At 38.5% G+C, this 17,147-nt stretch overlaps 1 protein-coding gene across 4 annotated transcripts in view; it reads right to left on the bottom strand.

Moving 5' to 3' along the window:
• ptprub (protein tyrosine phosphatase receptor type Ub) overlaps window positions 1-17,147 on the bottom strand; it is a 192,457-nt gene that overhangs the window by 62,641 nt on the left and 112,669 nt on the right. For all 4 annotated transcript variants that reach the window (XM_072461221.1, XM_072461222.1, XM_072461223.1 and 1 more), the window contains exons 4-7: window positions 11,863-11,944; window positions 9,568-9,683; window positions 4,288-4,462; window positions 342-635 (exon numbers count right to left, since the gene is read on the bottom strand). In XM_072461221.1, the coding sequence (XP_072317322.1) occupies window positions 342-635; window positions 4,288-4,462; window positions 9,568-9,683; window positions 11,863-11,944 (667 nt within the window). The remainder of the gene's footprint in view (window positions 1-341; window positions 636-4,287; window positions 4,463-9,567; window positions 9,684-11,862; window positions 11,945-17,147) is intronic.

The raw sequence follows: 17,147 nt of genomic DNA, 5'->3' as shown, positions 1-17,147 counted from the left end.
TTGTTTTTCCAACTCCACACATTATGTACATACACTTTAAGCCATTTTTGCTGTTTGAATGTGAGCAAGGTGCACTAGGTAGTTCCTCTGACTTAATAGGGACTGGGAGATTATGGGAACTTAGTTATTGGTTCTGTTGTGTGCGCCTATTGGCAATAAAAATCCTTACATGTCATTCTAATGCACTTTGAGCACTTGACGCTACCGAGCAAATCCAATCCACAACCAGACATGAAAAAGAGAAAAGGCACTTCACTTCACAACAGAGCAACCCTTGACTGGTGCACAAGAACTATTAAAAAGCATTATTCTCCTGGCGTCGAGATGTAGAGGACACTCACCTGCACACTTAGTCCTGCTCACCAGAGGGGGTCCTGGGGGTCCGGTGCCTCCCTCTCCAGGCCGGGTGAGCAGAACGCTGATGTGGTACTCCGTGTCTGGATCCAGGTGCCACAGTTTGTAGGTGACCATGTTGACTCCGTGAACCTCAGACCAGGGCGACTGGCTGGCTCGGTACTCAATCTCTTTCCTGATAATAGGACCATCTCCCAGAATGGAATTTGTGTTCAGCTGAATGATCAGGTAAGTGGAGCCGGCCCGCAGCAGTTGAGGTGGTGCGATGGGCGATGGGGGCACTGTCAAAGCAAATGGAGAGGTATTTTAGAACACTCAATTTACAAATATCAAAAAGCAGACGGGACTTTTACGTAACACGGTGTCACATCTATCGACTTTCCTTTTAAATCTGAGAAATACACACATTTAACAAGCAAAAAACGGTGTATAGATGACTTTCAAAGCTATTATCTATTCAAAGAAAGGATTATACAGGTGAAATGGATTTGTCATAAGAGACTCAAAAAAAAGGTGGACTATCAATGGAAAATTTCAAAAATGAGACCAAAAACGTCTTCTATACCTCACAAAGATATAGAACAGACATTTTTAGTCCTGGAATAAAGGCTCTTTCATATGTTGTCAAGTTAAAAAAATAAAAAATACATCTTAAACTACTATAGAAAATCCTGGAATATTACTTATTTTCCCAGCATTCTTTATCTTGTGTGTGCATTACTATTTTTGCTGTTGCTGGTTTTTTGTATTAATTTTTATTTTTATATGAATGATATTATGATTCCCGTGAGTCGTAAGCTCAGAACGTGATATGTTGGAAATGGAATGCAGATGCAAAGCATGAAAATCATTCAAGTTCACTGCTGTGACTAATCTCTTTTACTGCGGGATACGCCTCTCTTATGTCTTGGTTCCACCTTTCAGGGCGCTCGACATCACCAGGGCCCCACCTCTTTTTTGTACCGCTTTCATTTGCCTTTTCTTTGCCCCCAGTTCTATGGCTGTCAGCGCTTGCATTCTTTATCGAAGGCTGAATTGAAGCCTCAAGTGCAGACGACCAGTGGGGGCTGAAGACGCCTTTTTTCCTTTTCAATTTCAGCTCAAAAAGCCCCTCAAAAAAAAATTCTTTGAGTTACGTTTTTAATTTGCACCGTTTTTGACCCTTTTATGCCTGTTTGGCTGCGTTATTAGTTTTCTCTTCTCATTACAAACTGTGCACAAAGTTTACTCTCAAACTAAACATTGCCTTCAGTGTTTAATTAAGGCTTCATCTGCTGAGATTTTCCGAACAGGCAGCAACCACTGGAAACTCGTCTTAAAATGTGCTCGGAATCAAAACTATAACTGTGGGTATGTGCATAGAAGATGTCGAAAGAGATCTTCGAAGAAATGTTTTATTCATTAAGATTCCTCTATGGGCCACTGAAATGGTTATATAGCGATTTGGGCATGTAATCTGCGGACTAGATTCGCATCAATGTAGACATTATGAGGATCCTTTTAGGAGGGAAGTGGGGGAGAGAGGGATTTATAACAGTCTTATTAAGAAATCAGACCATCACTCCAGAAATAGATATCATTGTGGGTTTACAGCCACTTGACTTACATATTTTGCTACACAATCTCACCCAACGGCAATTCTGAATAGTAAGTAATAATAAAAGATAAGAGACCATAGACCATAACTGTTATGCACACCATGAGCACATTATAACTGGATTTGACAGCATTCCATTAACAACAACAACAACTACAAAAACTACAACAACTACAAAGACAACAACAATTGTAATAATACAAATTAAATTAAATAAAAACGCAAATCAAACAAGAGGCAGAAGGCAATAAGAGGATATTATTTGAATACAATGTAAATGTACTTCAACTGTTTCCATAACTCTGAATAGTATTTTCAGTACTTTCAGCTGAATCAGTAATTAGCAACACTTTACAAAAACTCACACTCTAATGTAAAATAATTGACTACTTATATTTGAGGTTTTCATGTCATACACAGCTTGCAATAACAAAACTATTTTTGTGACAATTATGTAATAAACCACACGTATAACATATTGAGAAAAGTATTCTACAATTCAGGGTGTAGCTTCTTTCTATTAAAATGCAATACTTTGCAACAACAAAGAAAACGGGGTTGTACTCTACTTTACCGAACAGTAATAGTAATGGTAGTAATTGAATTTAAAGGTTTGAAAAGACAACTTTGCAAGAGATAAATGTATTTTATATTTTCTATATCGTTACCAAGAAAATACCAACCTACTTCCTGGTCATTTACCTTTATAGTTCAAACACTGAGTTGGGATTATGGCTAGAGACAGGATTAATCAGATTATCAGAAAATAAACCTTCCGATGAGCCACTGCTGTTTCTTTAGAACAGATTTAAAGTAGGTTTTTAGAGTAAAGCAGAGTGTTTTTATTACACTATGAAGCTGCAATTGATTTACATTTTGAATAACTATTACACAAAGCAGCGTTATTATATGACGCGGTTGGACTGTACGTATATGCCATTACTAGCTCAACTGTCTTTATTTTCTCAGACTTGGGACAGACACAGACAAAAGAAAACTGCTACAATCACTATCAATTTTAAATGGACAAAGAGTGTAGTGAGAGTCATCAGTAAACGCACTAACTGAGTACAGACAGTCCACGGCCATGTGGCTTGTTGTAACAGCAGCTCTTTAAACCATTACGCTGATAGAAGCCATTAGATTGTCATTGTTCTTATCCTCACTTTCCCTTTCACTGTTTGACGTCTGCAGGATGGAGTTTGTTATGCCATCAAAGCATCGCGCGGACACACCATTACTATGCTGTCAGAGCGGTGTCAGCAGTGAGTAATGGGAGTGAGGTCACTATCTGCGGTACATGATATGACAGGGCCAGCACTAGTCCGAGTCAAGTGAACAGCTTTTTGACAGAGCGCTGAAGAGCCGAGTTTGGCTCAAGAAGCAGCAGAAGGCCATTTGACAACTGCGATTTCTAAGACACACATGTCGGCAAAATCACACCAAAATGATTATCTGAGGTACCTTGTGGTAGTACACAAGTAGAACAAATATAGCTGATTATCTATTCCTAATATTACCAGTTGTTTTCATGCTTTTGTACTAAAAGTTATATTTGTTTTTTCCATTTCTTAAAAATAAATATTTAAAAAACAAAACAATTTACTTTACTCCAAAAGTTCAATTAATGATAACTAATTGGGTGTGGGCGATATTCCAGAAAATAAATTTGCAATGTTCTGTAGAAACTGAAAATGATGGGACAATAACCCCTGTAAATGCTAAAAAGTAGAGATTTGGCAAGAGACAGGAAGCTGTGGAGTAAATGTGTGACCTAATGCACAAGATGGATAAGTCAGTAAGAATGTAAAGTTAGTATATTTTTATTGCCTTGAAGAGGTAAACATTCTGAAAGTCCACTCTTCGTTGTAATTGGTTGAATCCACCAGTCAATCACTCATTCAAGCCTAAATGTCCATCACGATTACATTTTATCACCATATCGTTTAATTAATATTGGATCTAGTGGTTGAAATTGCTTGTTAATCCTCAAGTTTAAAAGGCACAATGTCTCTTTTCTTGTGGATAAGTTTAATGCCATACCTTGGAACATTCCAGGCAAAGCAATAACCATGGCGAAGTTGCATTGTGCCCCATTAAGTCACATTTAAAACCATGCAATTTGTTTAGAAAATGAGTATGTGATCACTTTGAAACAGGAATGGACTTCCAATAGACTCCACTAAGGATTTATTCTATCTTTACACAGTGGTTTGTTTACTAGTGACTCCAAGCGAGACCCTGTATGAAGCCAAATGGAAAGGTACTGTGTGTTTGCGATGTCAGGAGCAGGAGTGGATAAATAGCAAAGAGCAGAGTACGTTGCGGCGACTTACCTTTCACTACCAGCTCGGCGTAGTTGGAGACTCCAGAGCCCCGGGGCGACTGGGTGACACAGCGGTAAAGGTCCTGGTCTGTTCTCTGGACGTCATCGAGCTGAAAGGATACCACGAAGCGCCGGTGACTAAGGTGCTTGACGGACGCAGTGGTTAAAACGTCCCCATTGTGTCTCTGGAAAGCAGCGAAAAAGGACGGGGTCAGACAAAACAGGACGGGTCATCATATTCTCCCTCCAACGCGCACAGAAGGACATGGAGCTCGGACGAGACGAACACAGACACACCAGCCAACTGTGCAATGTCACAAGAGTTATGGTCTTCTGCGCAACTAACGTGCCTCATTTAAAAGTGCCATTGTTCTAATCAGGGCTGTAGTCAACTTAGAAATTGCTGGTTGACTAACGACATGCTTTGCAGGTTGATTAATTGACCAAAGGGGATAGTATCTCTGCGATGTGTCCATGTATCTGAGCTAAACTGCACTATTTATACAGAAAAGTACTAGAAAACAGTGTATTTATGTTAAAGGCAGATTCACGATTCACAATTCAATGCCAATACTTCAGCTAACTCAGTTCCTTTCTGCTGTTGTCCGACTGAAATTATTATAATCTAAATAAAGTAATAAGCTGACTAATAAACATTTTGGTCGACTAGAACACCGTCAAGTGATGAATTGATTAAACAACTAAAGGCTGATAGTCTTAGTTCAGATGAGTCTTCTGTCTGCTACATGCTTCTTGCCTTTACCTTCATAGAACAAAAAAAATCATATATCAATGTTTATCCATGATCAATTTGCCATTTATCTGCTCTCTTTAGTGGTACCATGTAAAAGGGGATGTTCAGCGGTGAACACACACAAGCTCAGATCAAATTGGATTTTTTTTCTTTTCGCACTCAACAATGACTTTCCACGAGGTCGATGGATTGTTACCAGCCGACAGTCTCTTGGTTATAACCTGCACTTTTGTGGGCTAAGTCCTCCAAATCATACCGGACCAGGCAAGCTGCAGATCATTCATGTCTAATAATATAGTATATGCGTCTATGGTTATTTAAGTTATTTGTTGTCAATAGAAAAAATAAATATCCTGGAAAAAAAAATAAAAAATGCTAACCCAATAGTTTGAATTCTGAAAGTATGTGATTCTTACTTTTCAGCAGTAAATTTTTCATTTTTCCCACATGTGTTTAAAAAGAGAGAATGTGAACTGAATTGAGATTAAAATGTGAACTGAATTGAGATTGAAATGTGAACTGAATTGAGATTAAAATGTGAACTGAATTGAGATTAAAATGTGAACTGAATTGAGATTAAAATGTGAACTGAATTGAGATTAAAATGTGAACTGAATTGAGATTAAAATGTGAACTGAATTGAGATTAAAATGTGAACTGAATTGAGATTAAAATGTGAATTGATGCACATTGCTAATTGTAATACTTGTCAAAATTGCCATTGGAAACATGCCCTTGTGACATGTGGAGTAGAAGCTCCATGTGTGAATAGCCAGAGTCTGTACAAACACTGAAGAAGCTGTGAGGTTTTTTAATTGCGGCATAAAAAATACATGATCATATTCACCCGTGCTAAATATTACACACTCCCAACCCACTAGGCGAACAACAAAGAAAACATTTAAATGCATCTTATCTAGGTCTGTTTTTTATTAGCGCTTCATAATTAAACAGAGAATTGTCCACACGTGTGTGTTTTAATTAGAACAGCAGGACCATCTCAATGTGCTGTGATTTAATCAGCCAATATGACTATCTGATGTCCTTTCATAATAACCAAAGTAATCCTGTTAAAATAATAGTTATTGGGAGAGTAATGTATGACAAGCTGTAATGGGAGCTGTCAACATCAACTGTCCTCCAAGAGCTGTACTGCAGAGTCATAGTGATATAGTATGTGGGGTTTATGTGTGTGTATGACATGCGCACCATCACAGTAAATCTACTCAAAACATATTCATTCAGACTCAGTGCAGTTAGTTTTTACATAGTTTTATGCTTTTGCATTGTCTTGATTTTTATTGTGAAGCACTTTGGTCACCTTGAGTGTTGTAAAGGGCTCTATAAATAAAGGATGATTGATTGCTTGATCGATATGATGCTGTTTAGGGCAATATTTGTAAAAAGAATGACAGATGACACAAAAAATATAGTTTACTTAAAATAAATCTTAATGTTGTTGCCTATGCATGAATGTGATCAGTGTTTAACATCACCAAGTGCCAGTCAATGAATAGTGCATTTGACTGTTCTATATATTTCATGTTAATTAAAAGTTAAAAGTATTGAGGCAAAAGTGAAGTTGAACACACTCAGAGCCTGGTTTAAAGACGCTTACAATTGTATTCTACATTATGTGTTCATGTCATTTAAGACTTTACTATGGACAGATGAAGGAAAAATCTAAATGTTCAAAAATGTTGACCCACAATAGTTTTTTTTTACATTTTACACTACGGATGTTACATACTTTTCCACAAATTATACTTTTTGTGAAGTTCAAATGCAATTCTGAGGTTAGAAAATTATATTTTTTCCATCTTTTGTAATAAAAAAAATAAACAACTGATATTTCTACCCTTGAAATTAAAACTAGTTGCTTATTTTTGTTAATAATATCCTTAGCATTTTGTTTGTTTCAGTTAACAATTGAAAGTCTATAATGTCTAAATCATTTTCCTCTATTGCTGAGTTTGGAACATTCTGTAGTATTTTAAAGGGTCTATACATTTTACTTGAATTACAAAATTACCATTAAGAGTAATGTGGGGGAAAAACATATTAATTTAAAGTCACCACATGTTTATTTATTTTTGAGTCTGAAAGAGCGCCGGTAAAGTGAAAAAGAAGGAAACGGGAGACAGACTCAAATGAAAGTTGTCGGCTACACCTCGCTGCTGCACTTTGCATTTCTCACACTGTTCCACACCATTAAAACTCTCAGCATTTGTCAACTCCTCACAGCTCACACAAATAAACATCGAGTCTGGCATATTTTCCTCAAGTTTTCAGGCCATCATTGTCGTCACATGAAAGTGCGGCCACGTATTTCTCTATTGATGTGGCTGTTTTAAGTGAAGCCGAAGCATGTGGAGCCTGCTGCGGATAACAAAGACACTTCTGGGCAGAGCTGGACCCTGTCCTTTGGGCCTTGAAAACACACAACACACAACTCACATACAAGAAGAAAAAAAAAGACTGTGTTTTTTGTTGTGCTGCTACAAACTAAAAAAACTGAAAATCTTTAGCCGTACACCATCACATCTGGGCTGTTTGCGTGTGGAGATGTCAACATCAACAAGGAAAGAAAGAATGGTCCAAAGTATTATTTTATTTTATTTATTTAACCAGGAGAGTCCCATTTAGATTAAAAACTCTTTTCAGAAGGAGTACTGGCCAAGACACAGTTACTACATACACATGAACAACACAAGAAATGAGTCAGAATGTTGTTATTTATCAATTATTTTAAACAACTAATGTTAAGACAATCTGTCCAATAATACTGGGTACAATAATGTAATAATAGACTATGAAGACAAAACGTTTGATTTGTTTTATTTAATGACTTAATTGTACAACTTGATGGCAGCATTACTATCACTAAGTGTACTTTTGAATCTGCTCCCAGTGGTACAACTATGTGTAACAGCAGTAGGTAGGGATGTGCTAAAAGATCAAAATATCCAAGTATTGGGATACTAAATTGGATCCAGAATACATACTTCTTCAGTTCTTTCTGAAGAGTGAGCCTGGTCACCCCCATTACGCCTCGAGTCAAACTGAAAATAAACTGTGCAATTCATTTCTGTTGCGGCGCGTGAAAAAGTTGAGTTCATTGGTCATTTAGAACAAAGTCAAACTTCTCACTTCAGATTAACAGATTTTGTGATTCGCTCATTGATTCTGGAGAAATCTGCAATGCTTTAAGTCTATGTGATATTTTTTGCCTTTCTTTATCCCGCATAAAAAGCCATGTTTGTTTTGATACAGATAGACCATGCGTGTCCCTGATTGGTTAATCCACCTGTCAATCTCACCCATTTGAACTCAGGGAGATTACGGAGATTATCAGACTGATATTGTTGATCTGTATAAAAATACAGAGGGATATCATTCTAGATTTTCCAGGCACAAAGAATATAGTTTACTTTAAACAGCATTGCTCTCAATGCTGAATTGGTATAATGCCACGAATAATGTTCTGGTATATTTTACAAAAAACGTGTTGTTTGATTATTGAAATGAAATTTGTTTATGAAATATATTTGACATATTCACAGTTTTGATGATTACATTTTCATATTAAACCTGCGCAGGTTGTGGTTCAAGAATGGAATCATGTTGTTAAAATGTATTTGGTTCTTAAAAAAATCAATATATGGATAATCGCATGTAACACATTTTTATTTTATTTTATTGTAGTCTTGTACTGTGTATCTCATCGAATCGTGAGGGAAACTGTGATTCCTAATGATGTTAAAATACTGTACTTATCATAATTCATATTTCTTAGTCTGTCACAATTACTTTTGCACTATATAAAATTAAACCACGGAAATGTACGGTCTGTAACAACTGTCATGTTTTAAAATGGCTCCATTCTGGTACAAACCAACTATTATGTTAGTCATGTAACAATGCACACCGGTAAATATATAGGTGAAAGAATGAAAGAAAATAGAAACAGATTATAATCAGAGGAACATTGTGCTGTGCCTGACATCATGATGAGTCTACACTGTGCGTATAATGGCGGTTTGCTTAAGGTCAGATGTGATTAAAGTTGTCTGAGGGTGGCCTGTGCAGTTCGAGCTGACGCAACAGCAGCCAGAGCTGAAAGATAGCGTGATGGTTAAGAGTCCTTTAACAAACGCAGCTATAGAAAAGATTGTCACTGTGGCAATTTCTAATACAAGGCAATAAATAAAACCTGAGTCTGATGAAAAGTTTCATTAATTAAAATTCTGCACATGTTCTGAATAAATAGAAAACCGCTCTGACCCTGTAAGCTTCCCAAAGGCAAAGAGAGGAGACTTCAAGGCGTGTGTGGCCTTAAAACAAGGTTGGCCATCTCTATTTAAACATGAATACTTTGGGGACATTAAGCTGTTCAAACACAGCATATCTTAAGCGATGATGGTGTAGTGTTGCGATGCAGACAGAAAAGAAAAAGTCACACAGCACATGTTATGACGGCTGTATTAAAAGGAGTTTCTATAGGTTTGTCAGTTCTTTCACTGTTGATGTCCTCACCTCAAGCAGCAACTTCTCAGCTTCAGATGACCTTCCAGACGCCACACATTGGAACGTGGCATTCTGCCCAGCATTGACCTCCTCGTCTCCGAGCCTGGAGAAATGTGGCGCCTTATCTAAAGACACATACAAAACAAACATCAAAGGACCCTATTACCTTTAGGACGCCCACAAAGCCAGACGCTTACACAACAGACTTTTTCCCCCCCCTTTTCCTTTTTTATATGCAGAAACTGAAGTAAATGCATTTCTTTACAAACTGATCTCATTACCATCATCTATAGAACTTCAGCGGCGGGCAATATTTTTCTGACACCGTTTAAATGCGTTTGCCATTATTTTTTCTAGCTATTGAAATGCAAGTGCACAAATGCATTTTCATACAATCTAGTTCATAGAAAACTTATACATAGTTTTATATTCATGTGTAGATATTTGAGGGGGAGAAAACTCGATGTCTATAATAGAATTAAGTTCAAACAGACAGCAGAAGATTATAGATGTGCTGAACGTGGGTGTATCTTCCTAAGACAAGCCGTAAAGCAGCTCACCATATTTTGACTAATAATGTCCCAGCATGCCAGGCGGCGGTGCCAGTGACTCAGTGTGTAGGTGTAGCCCTCTCACCCAACTCAGTGATTAACAATAGCGCAGTGAGAAACAGCCCCCCGCTGAGCCAAATATCTGGGTAAACATCGCAGTGCCGCCTGCCATCCCTCCAGACATAGGGTAGGACTAGTCCGCCTGTCGCTCCACTTGACTGACAGCACGAGATGGAAGAGCCGAGGCGTCTGGGAAAATAATAAGTGTGGCTCTCACTGATCTCTGCTTCTGTGCCACTATGGAGATGAGGGGGAGATGATTATTGTTGAACTTAGAGTAAGTAGAGTACGGGGAGCGCCCCAGAGGAGGCCATGTTTCCTTTGAGTGACTATGCCTCCTAAGGTTAATTCATAATTCATATTCGTGCCTGAGAAGCAAACATAAACGAGAAGTAAAATTAGTGTGAACACGCACACACTAACTTGAGCATTATAGTTGGCAAGATGTGCGTGGTACTACAGCTAAATGTGTCAAATCCTATCCTGCAGAGTCTTTAGTGAGATAAATATTTCATTGTGCCGCAACTGATAAAGTCAAAGACCCAAAGACCCAGGAGGAAACAACACAAACGTCACGCATACTTCAACAAAGAAGCCCAAAAGGAGTTGACAACGGTTTATTTTGGAGTTTCACTATATATATATATATAATATATAGTGAATATAATATATTCACTATATATTATATTTCTCCTCCATCTTCCTTCACGCTGATCTCTGCCAAGTAACTCAGGCTGGCTTGGTGCCACATCATAAGGCATGCTCAGGTCTTGATGAGAGCCTTAATTATTTAATGACCACAGTGGGAGCATTCAGGGGAAGCCATCTGCTGTAGCTCTGAGGATCGGAGAGGCTGACGGAGCTCCGTACGTACAGAAGGGCCATAAACCATCGACAAGCAGCTCTCATTTATGCAGTGAATGACTTCTTTTAAAATGCCATTTCATCCACAAGGGGAGTAAATATACAGTCTGGCTAACACAGGCTGCTAGTGAGTACAAAACCACTTGTGAAGCCTGTATCATTTATTGCCGCCACTTACCAACTGTAGCTATGTGCTGGAGGTGTTAAACGTGCTATGACCTGACAAGAGCCCTCCTGTTCAGCGCCGTGTCCGTTGCACTTTGAGTGTTCGTGACACAGCCAGACCTGGTCTTAGTATTAAACTCAGGGGGTGCTTATGTTTTACACACACTCCTCCAGGGCCTGACAACAGCGCTGAATTCATACTCTTTTCACTGGTGACACACAAAGCTTTTCCGCAGCGGGGAGTCAGAGGTTACACCCTGAAGAGAATGCATTTTTATGAGCTTTGATGCAGTGCGACTTGTGAATAATGCAGAAATGCCTTTGTAGGAAAGTTGCATGTTGTACACCAGCAGGACTGATTAACTCGTACATTTGGCTGTCACAAAATGGCTCGAAGGCACAAATGCAGGTGTGTGTTTTCAGATGAGTTGGCATTTGAGTGTCACAGTGTTTTAATATTGCCCGTGTTGCTCGGGGACGCCCTGGGCCTCACCGCAGTGCTAATATCAAAGGTCGATCAGCCATTACTCTTCTCCTCCAGTCTATTTATGTTACACTTTCATTTGAATTTTACCCCCAAACCCCAGAAACTTTCCTCGACTCGTTCTCTCCTGCTTTCTCCGCTGTGTTGTAAATTGTGTTCATTGTCAGAAGTGGCACTTACAGCAGGGATAGTTGACCACCATGATGTCGTCAAGGGCGATGTGGCCTTTCCGCTCGCGCGAAACAGTGGCTTCTATCAGCACCTGCAAAAGTAAAGTGAATATGTTGACTGGATTTAATTTATATGAGTAGCTGCCCTGTGATTATCCTGTACCACTCAAAGCTAAAGTATAGCAGCCATTTTGAAAAGAACCTCTACAGCTGAGAGGGTTGTGACTTCCTCTTTCGGTGATAGACATAATTACAAACAAAGCCATTATTGCACCTTTGAAAGAAAATGGCAGGCACACCAAGTGTATATCAAGAATAAGAACATCTACGGGAGGAAGATAATGAAGTTGTTTTTGACACCAGTCTAATTTGAAGCCTCTTCTTCCTGTTTCAAACCAGAGAGCAGATTGTACTAAATTTAAATGGGGTAAAATGATCAATTACAAAAGGTTATTAAAGCGGAACTAAGTAACTCAGGTGATAGAGCTCTACCTGCAGGTTCATTGTGAAAATACATAGTCAGAAAATACTGAAATGCAACATTTTTATTTTATGTTTTTCACTTTTATTTAACCTCTTTTTATTCTTTATCGTTAAACGCCCCCATAATACATATTTAACCATCACAGGAACTCACAAAGATGTTAAGTAAGGTCAAAATGTTACTTAATTGAACAATAAGGGTTTGATTTAATTGTTTTCTGAAGAGCTCCATTGTTTAATCAACTAATCGTCACTAGTCGACTATAAAAAAAATCATCATAGTTGTATTTTGATAATCATAATCATTATCAGGATGCTAAAAATCAAGACCTGAAAAGACGACAGCATTTTTTAATCAAAATATCTAAAAAAATAAACAATTTCTGGTTGTTACCAGTCAATACATTTTACTTGAAATATTTTCTATCCAGAAGCCTTCTGTCACCATTTCAACCTTTATTGGGTTGATCATGGGTTTAAAAACCCTATTTTTGTGGTAACATTTGGGTTGAACAATGAAATATGTCGGTGTAATCCCTCATTCGTCCAGGCGTGTTCCATAGTAGAAAAAGCTTCAGTTGTAGTCATCTGGACTCAGTTAGAAAAAATAGACGTTTCGACTCTCATCCAAGAGTCATTGTCTTGACTCTTGGATGAGAGTCGAAACGTCTATTTTTTCTAACTGAGTCCAGATGACTACAACTGAAGCTTTTTCTACTGTTGAACAATGAGTTGAATAGTTAGATACAGTCGGATACTTTATTTTTTACTTTTCTCTTTATTCTTACACACGTCAACTCTGAGGGTTAACATGCTGTACATCTCACTATGAAACACGTCATAAATGCACAGCTGCCGACCCGAAACCAAAATAATGGAGGCAATGGAAGGAAAAACATTAAACAGAGAATGGCTGAGCTTTGCCTCCGTCTGCAAGAGCTTGGAAATATGATAGCTTTATCTGGAGGACACAGTGTGGTTCTCAAGTGGTGAGGTGCATTGGACACTCAGGGTGCAGCCTGCGATGAAGCTATAAGAGCAGATAATGCAGCGTGCACATGGGGCCCGGGGGACGGCTAAACTGCACACGGCACGCAGGAACAATAAGCTGCATGAGGTGGGCTCTCGTGAAGCCTAATCAATATCGAATCACCATGCTCTATAATGGTGCCAGAGTTATGAGGCACAAGGGGGATGTTTGTTTTCAGCGCACCAAGGACAGACTTCCATCGGATCGTTTGATCGAAGGCCGGCTTTGAGTTATTGTTTCTCATAATCCTCAGACCACATGATTACAGCATGGATAATGTCCGCGGCTCAGCTCAGGCTTTCACACCGATGTCCTTCCGATGGATACTTTTTATGACTGGTTTTCTGTTTAGAAGGTGGAAATATCATACGGCCAAGGCAAACGAAACACCGGGAAAGATCTGGGAATCTTTTTTTAAATACATTTTAATTTTAAAAAGTGTTATGTTTTTGTACGCTTCAGTGGATTTAGTGTTAGTTGTTTTCTTTGCAGCACAACAATAGCATGGTTATTTGATGAAAATATTACATTTAGTAACTAGAAGTGTAATTATGATAATCAGTCATGAAAACAGGATGCATATTTGTCAACTTTATCCCATGGGAATATGATTAATCCATTTTTAATCCAGTATAAAGACAAAAACATGGTCGACATTTTTTTGGTTATATTTTGGAAACAAACAGGGCAACAAAATGCATACTATTCTTCACTATCTCACTTAGATTAGATTAGCCTTTACGTCTCTGTAGGGAAACCTGTCCTCTGCATTTGACCCATCCTTCAATAACACTGGGGACCTGTCGTCGCAGCAGTGCAGCGCTCGCCCCTGTTAAGGAAAGAGTGACTATATCGTAAATTATTCAACATGAATTGAAGATCTTTCACATTGTTTCCTTTTGTGAGAGTTTAATGATGATTGGAGACGGCATGATGATTGCAACTATGTAGCTCGGCCGCAAGGGCAAATAACTCACCTATGCTTCCCTTTGTAGGATATTTACTTTAATAATACAAAAGTTTCCTTTATTCCCATGGTGTTTGCAGAAGAACAACAACACCTCGAGCACCTCGATAACCCCAAATGTCCTCCTCTCACACTGAGCAGGATGAAGCCTGCCCCACCTCCCCGGATTTAAGGCCAGGGATACATGTGATTACAGCAGCAATTGGTGTGACAACAACCCCGACCGTGCGAGACCCAGAAGGCAGCTCTGCAGACGGATAGGATGTGAAAAGATAGAGGTTGGCTGAAAAAAAGAGAAGACATCCAGACAAAATGAGACATAGAGGTGAAGAGTGTGGGTAGAATGAGTGCCTTTGACTATAGAGGCGGTGGCGTCAGTTGGAAACTGTGAGGTAAGGTGTGGGTCGGGGTCATAGAGTTAGAAAATGACCCTTTTTCTTCTACAGACGTTCATGCAACTCTCACCGCTGGATCAACATGGAGGCTAATCTCCTCCTGCCAAAGTACATTTCTCAGTTTGTTCACAGGCTCAGCTTGAACTTGACCCTGAAGACGCCATAGGTATGATTTACAGCCTGCTATCTCAGACTGTTCTGACATTCTCTATGTTATACATTGTGTTTAGAGACGCCCCGTTAACCTCCATTGCCCTTTGTCTCCTCAATCATAACCTACGCCCATGTTCTTTCCTGGTGTGGCTTTATTTGTGAGTCTGATAGCAAGATAATAGTTGTACTTGATCATCTGTACTTCAGAGGAGGCCATACCTACCACAAAAGGGGTGTATTAAACATGGAAGGGAAAATAACAAAGATCTGAGGGACACTAGATATGAATTAATTTTTGTTCATTCAATTTGTTTTTTGTTCGTATTATAATGTATCCAAGGACGTTAATTAAATGCAGAGTTAAAAAAGCAAAGATAAATGTACTGAAGGTTTTCTTTCTTAGCAAGAGTTAAAATACTATGTGAAAGATTGATTATTTGTTAATTTCCATTCTCCATTGTGACAGAAGGTGATTAAGAGGCGGACAAATCATGCATTTGTTCCAACAAACAACCGCAAAAAGTTCTGCTGTATGAAAAAGAAAAAGAAAAGAAAAACACTTCTCCCTCTGCATCTGAGACTCCCGTTAGTTCTGCTTTACTAATGAATTGTTACTTGAAGATGCTGGAATCATCTGGGGTGGTAAAAATAAAAGCATGCCATCAAATGATTTATAGCAGAAATAAAAGACACATTATGAGGACGTATTACATTACGCTGCAATGCAGGCCTGTAAAAGCTCTGTAACTTATACAAATCAAAAGACAATTCATCTGAGCTTTAACGCTGCACAGCGTTGCCCACAGATACATGTAACATTCAGGCTTCAGTCACTATTGGACTCATAGGTAAATAACCTCCCAAAAGTCACAACTAAAAGGTCACACGCTCAAGGAAAGCTGCTCAATTGGAAAAGGCCAGAGCTGTCCATGTTATAAAATATGCCATTATGAATACCAATATAGCCTCTTTAGCACAGTTTCAAAAGGCACTGTGAAAGCCCAGGGCCCCAAAATGGAAGCATAAATCTGAGAAAAGTTGCAACAATATGCAACAGATTAGACATTTAAAACCACCTTTCCTTACAATAGACTAAACAACTTTTTGACACATGTTGTATCAGATACGTTGATAATCTGAATTGCGTTCATCCATTTAAAAAAAATTGGGTTGGTAAAAAATGTGTTTAAAAAAATGATGAAATGTTGACCCTAGTTCGTTACATCCTTCTTAAAACGTTTCAGGGCGTTGTTGAGAAAACTAATCCGTATGATGCTCGTGGAGTTCTTACATGGTTGAGATTTTCCTAATGCATCTTTACTCAAACCCTTTTGATATGTTTTATCACACGGCCGCTGAATGTCCTCTCTGTGTGCAAATCAAGGCGCTATCAACGTGTTATAAAGATCTAACAGCCTTTGGCACATGTGCAGGGTGGTTTCTCTTGTACTTTTCCTTTTTAAGGCTAAAGCTTCTGCATGTGAAGTATCTAGCGGTTTGGAGCTGTTTTGGCCGAGGCATGACCGTCACACGTTGTGGAAAATAAATAAATACTGAAATCATTCAAATATATTAATATCTAAACTGAAAAATATTCTATGACGTTTGAAATTACCAGAGGAGAAAGTACAATCCCACATCTCCAGCTCTAGTTGGCGATCTTACCAGGGCGGATAGCATCTTTAATATTTGATAACACGCTTCTCCTGGTATTGCGCTTCAACATGACGTGGCAGTGCACCAGACACACAAAATCTCCAACCCAGACATCTCAAGGTCTCACTATACGGGAGGATTTTCACCGTCCAATCTGTTCAGGCTGAATCCCCTTCTTCAAATGTGTGATGGGGGCTTAGAGCCATCATGTAACAGCGCGGCCATGTTTGAACTCACTTTTCATCGGCACCTACAAAAGAAGCTTAACACATGAATGTTACTGAGACTAACATTGAAAAAAAATCTAATTCAATTTCAATACAAAGGAAAAGGCTCGATACCCAATTTCAATACCACAATTATAATAAAAAAAACATTTTCACCACGAGTTTATTTAATATTACCGTTATAAAACTATTGAGAAAATGTCCAATTGTGACCTATTTATATGATTTCCCCCCCCCCAGTATTGATACTTGTTCCAATTGAGTATGTAGTTTTAACACTTGTTTCTGTATTGATTAGTCTCTAAATAAATCTAGATCTGAGCATTTAGAAAAAGCCGATTCATAAATTCCTCCATGTGTATTTACTTCCAAAGATGTACGTAT

The sequence above is a fragment of the Eucyclogobius newberryi genome, unplaced genomic scaffold (assembly GCF_026437365.1).
Source record: "Eucyclogobius newberryi isolate DKJ021-1_F unplaced genomic scaffold, fEucNew1.0.hap1 SCAF_3, whole genome shotgun sequence".
NCBI classification, from domain to species: Eukaryota; Metazoa; Chordata; class Actinopteri; order Gobiiformes; family Gobiidae; genus Eucyclogobius; species Eucyclogobius newberryi.
This window is presented reverse-complemented; position numbering and strand designations above follow the sequence as displayed.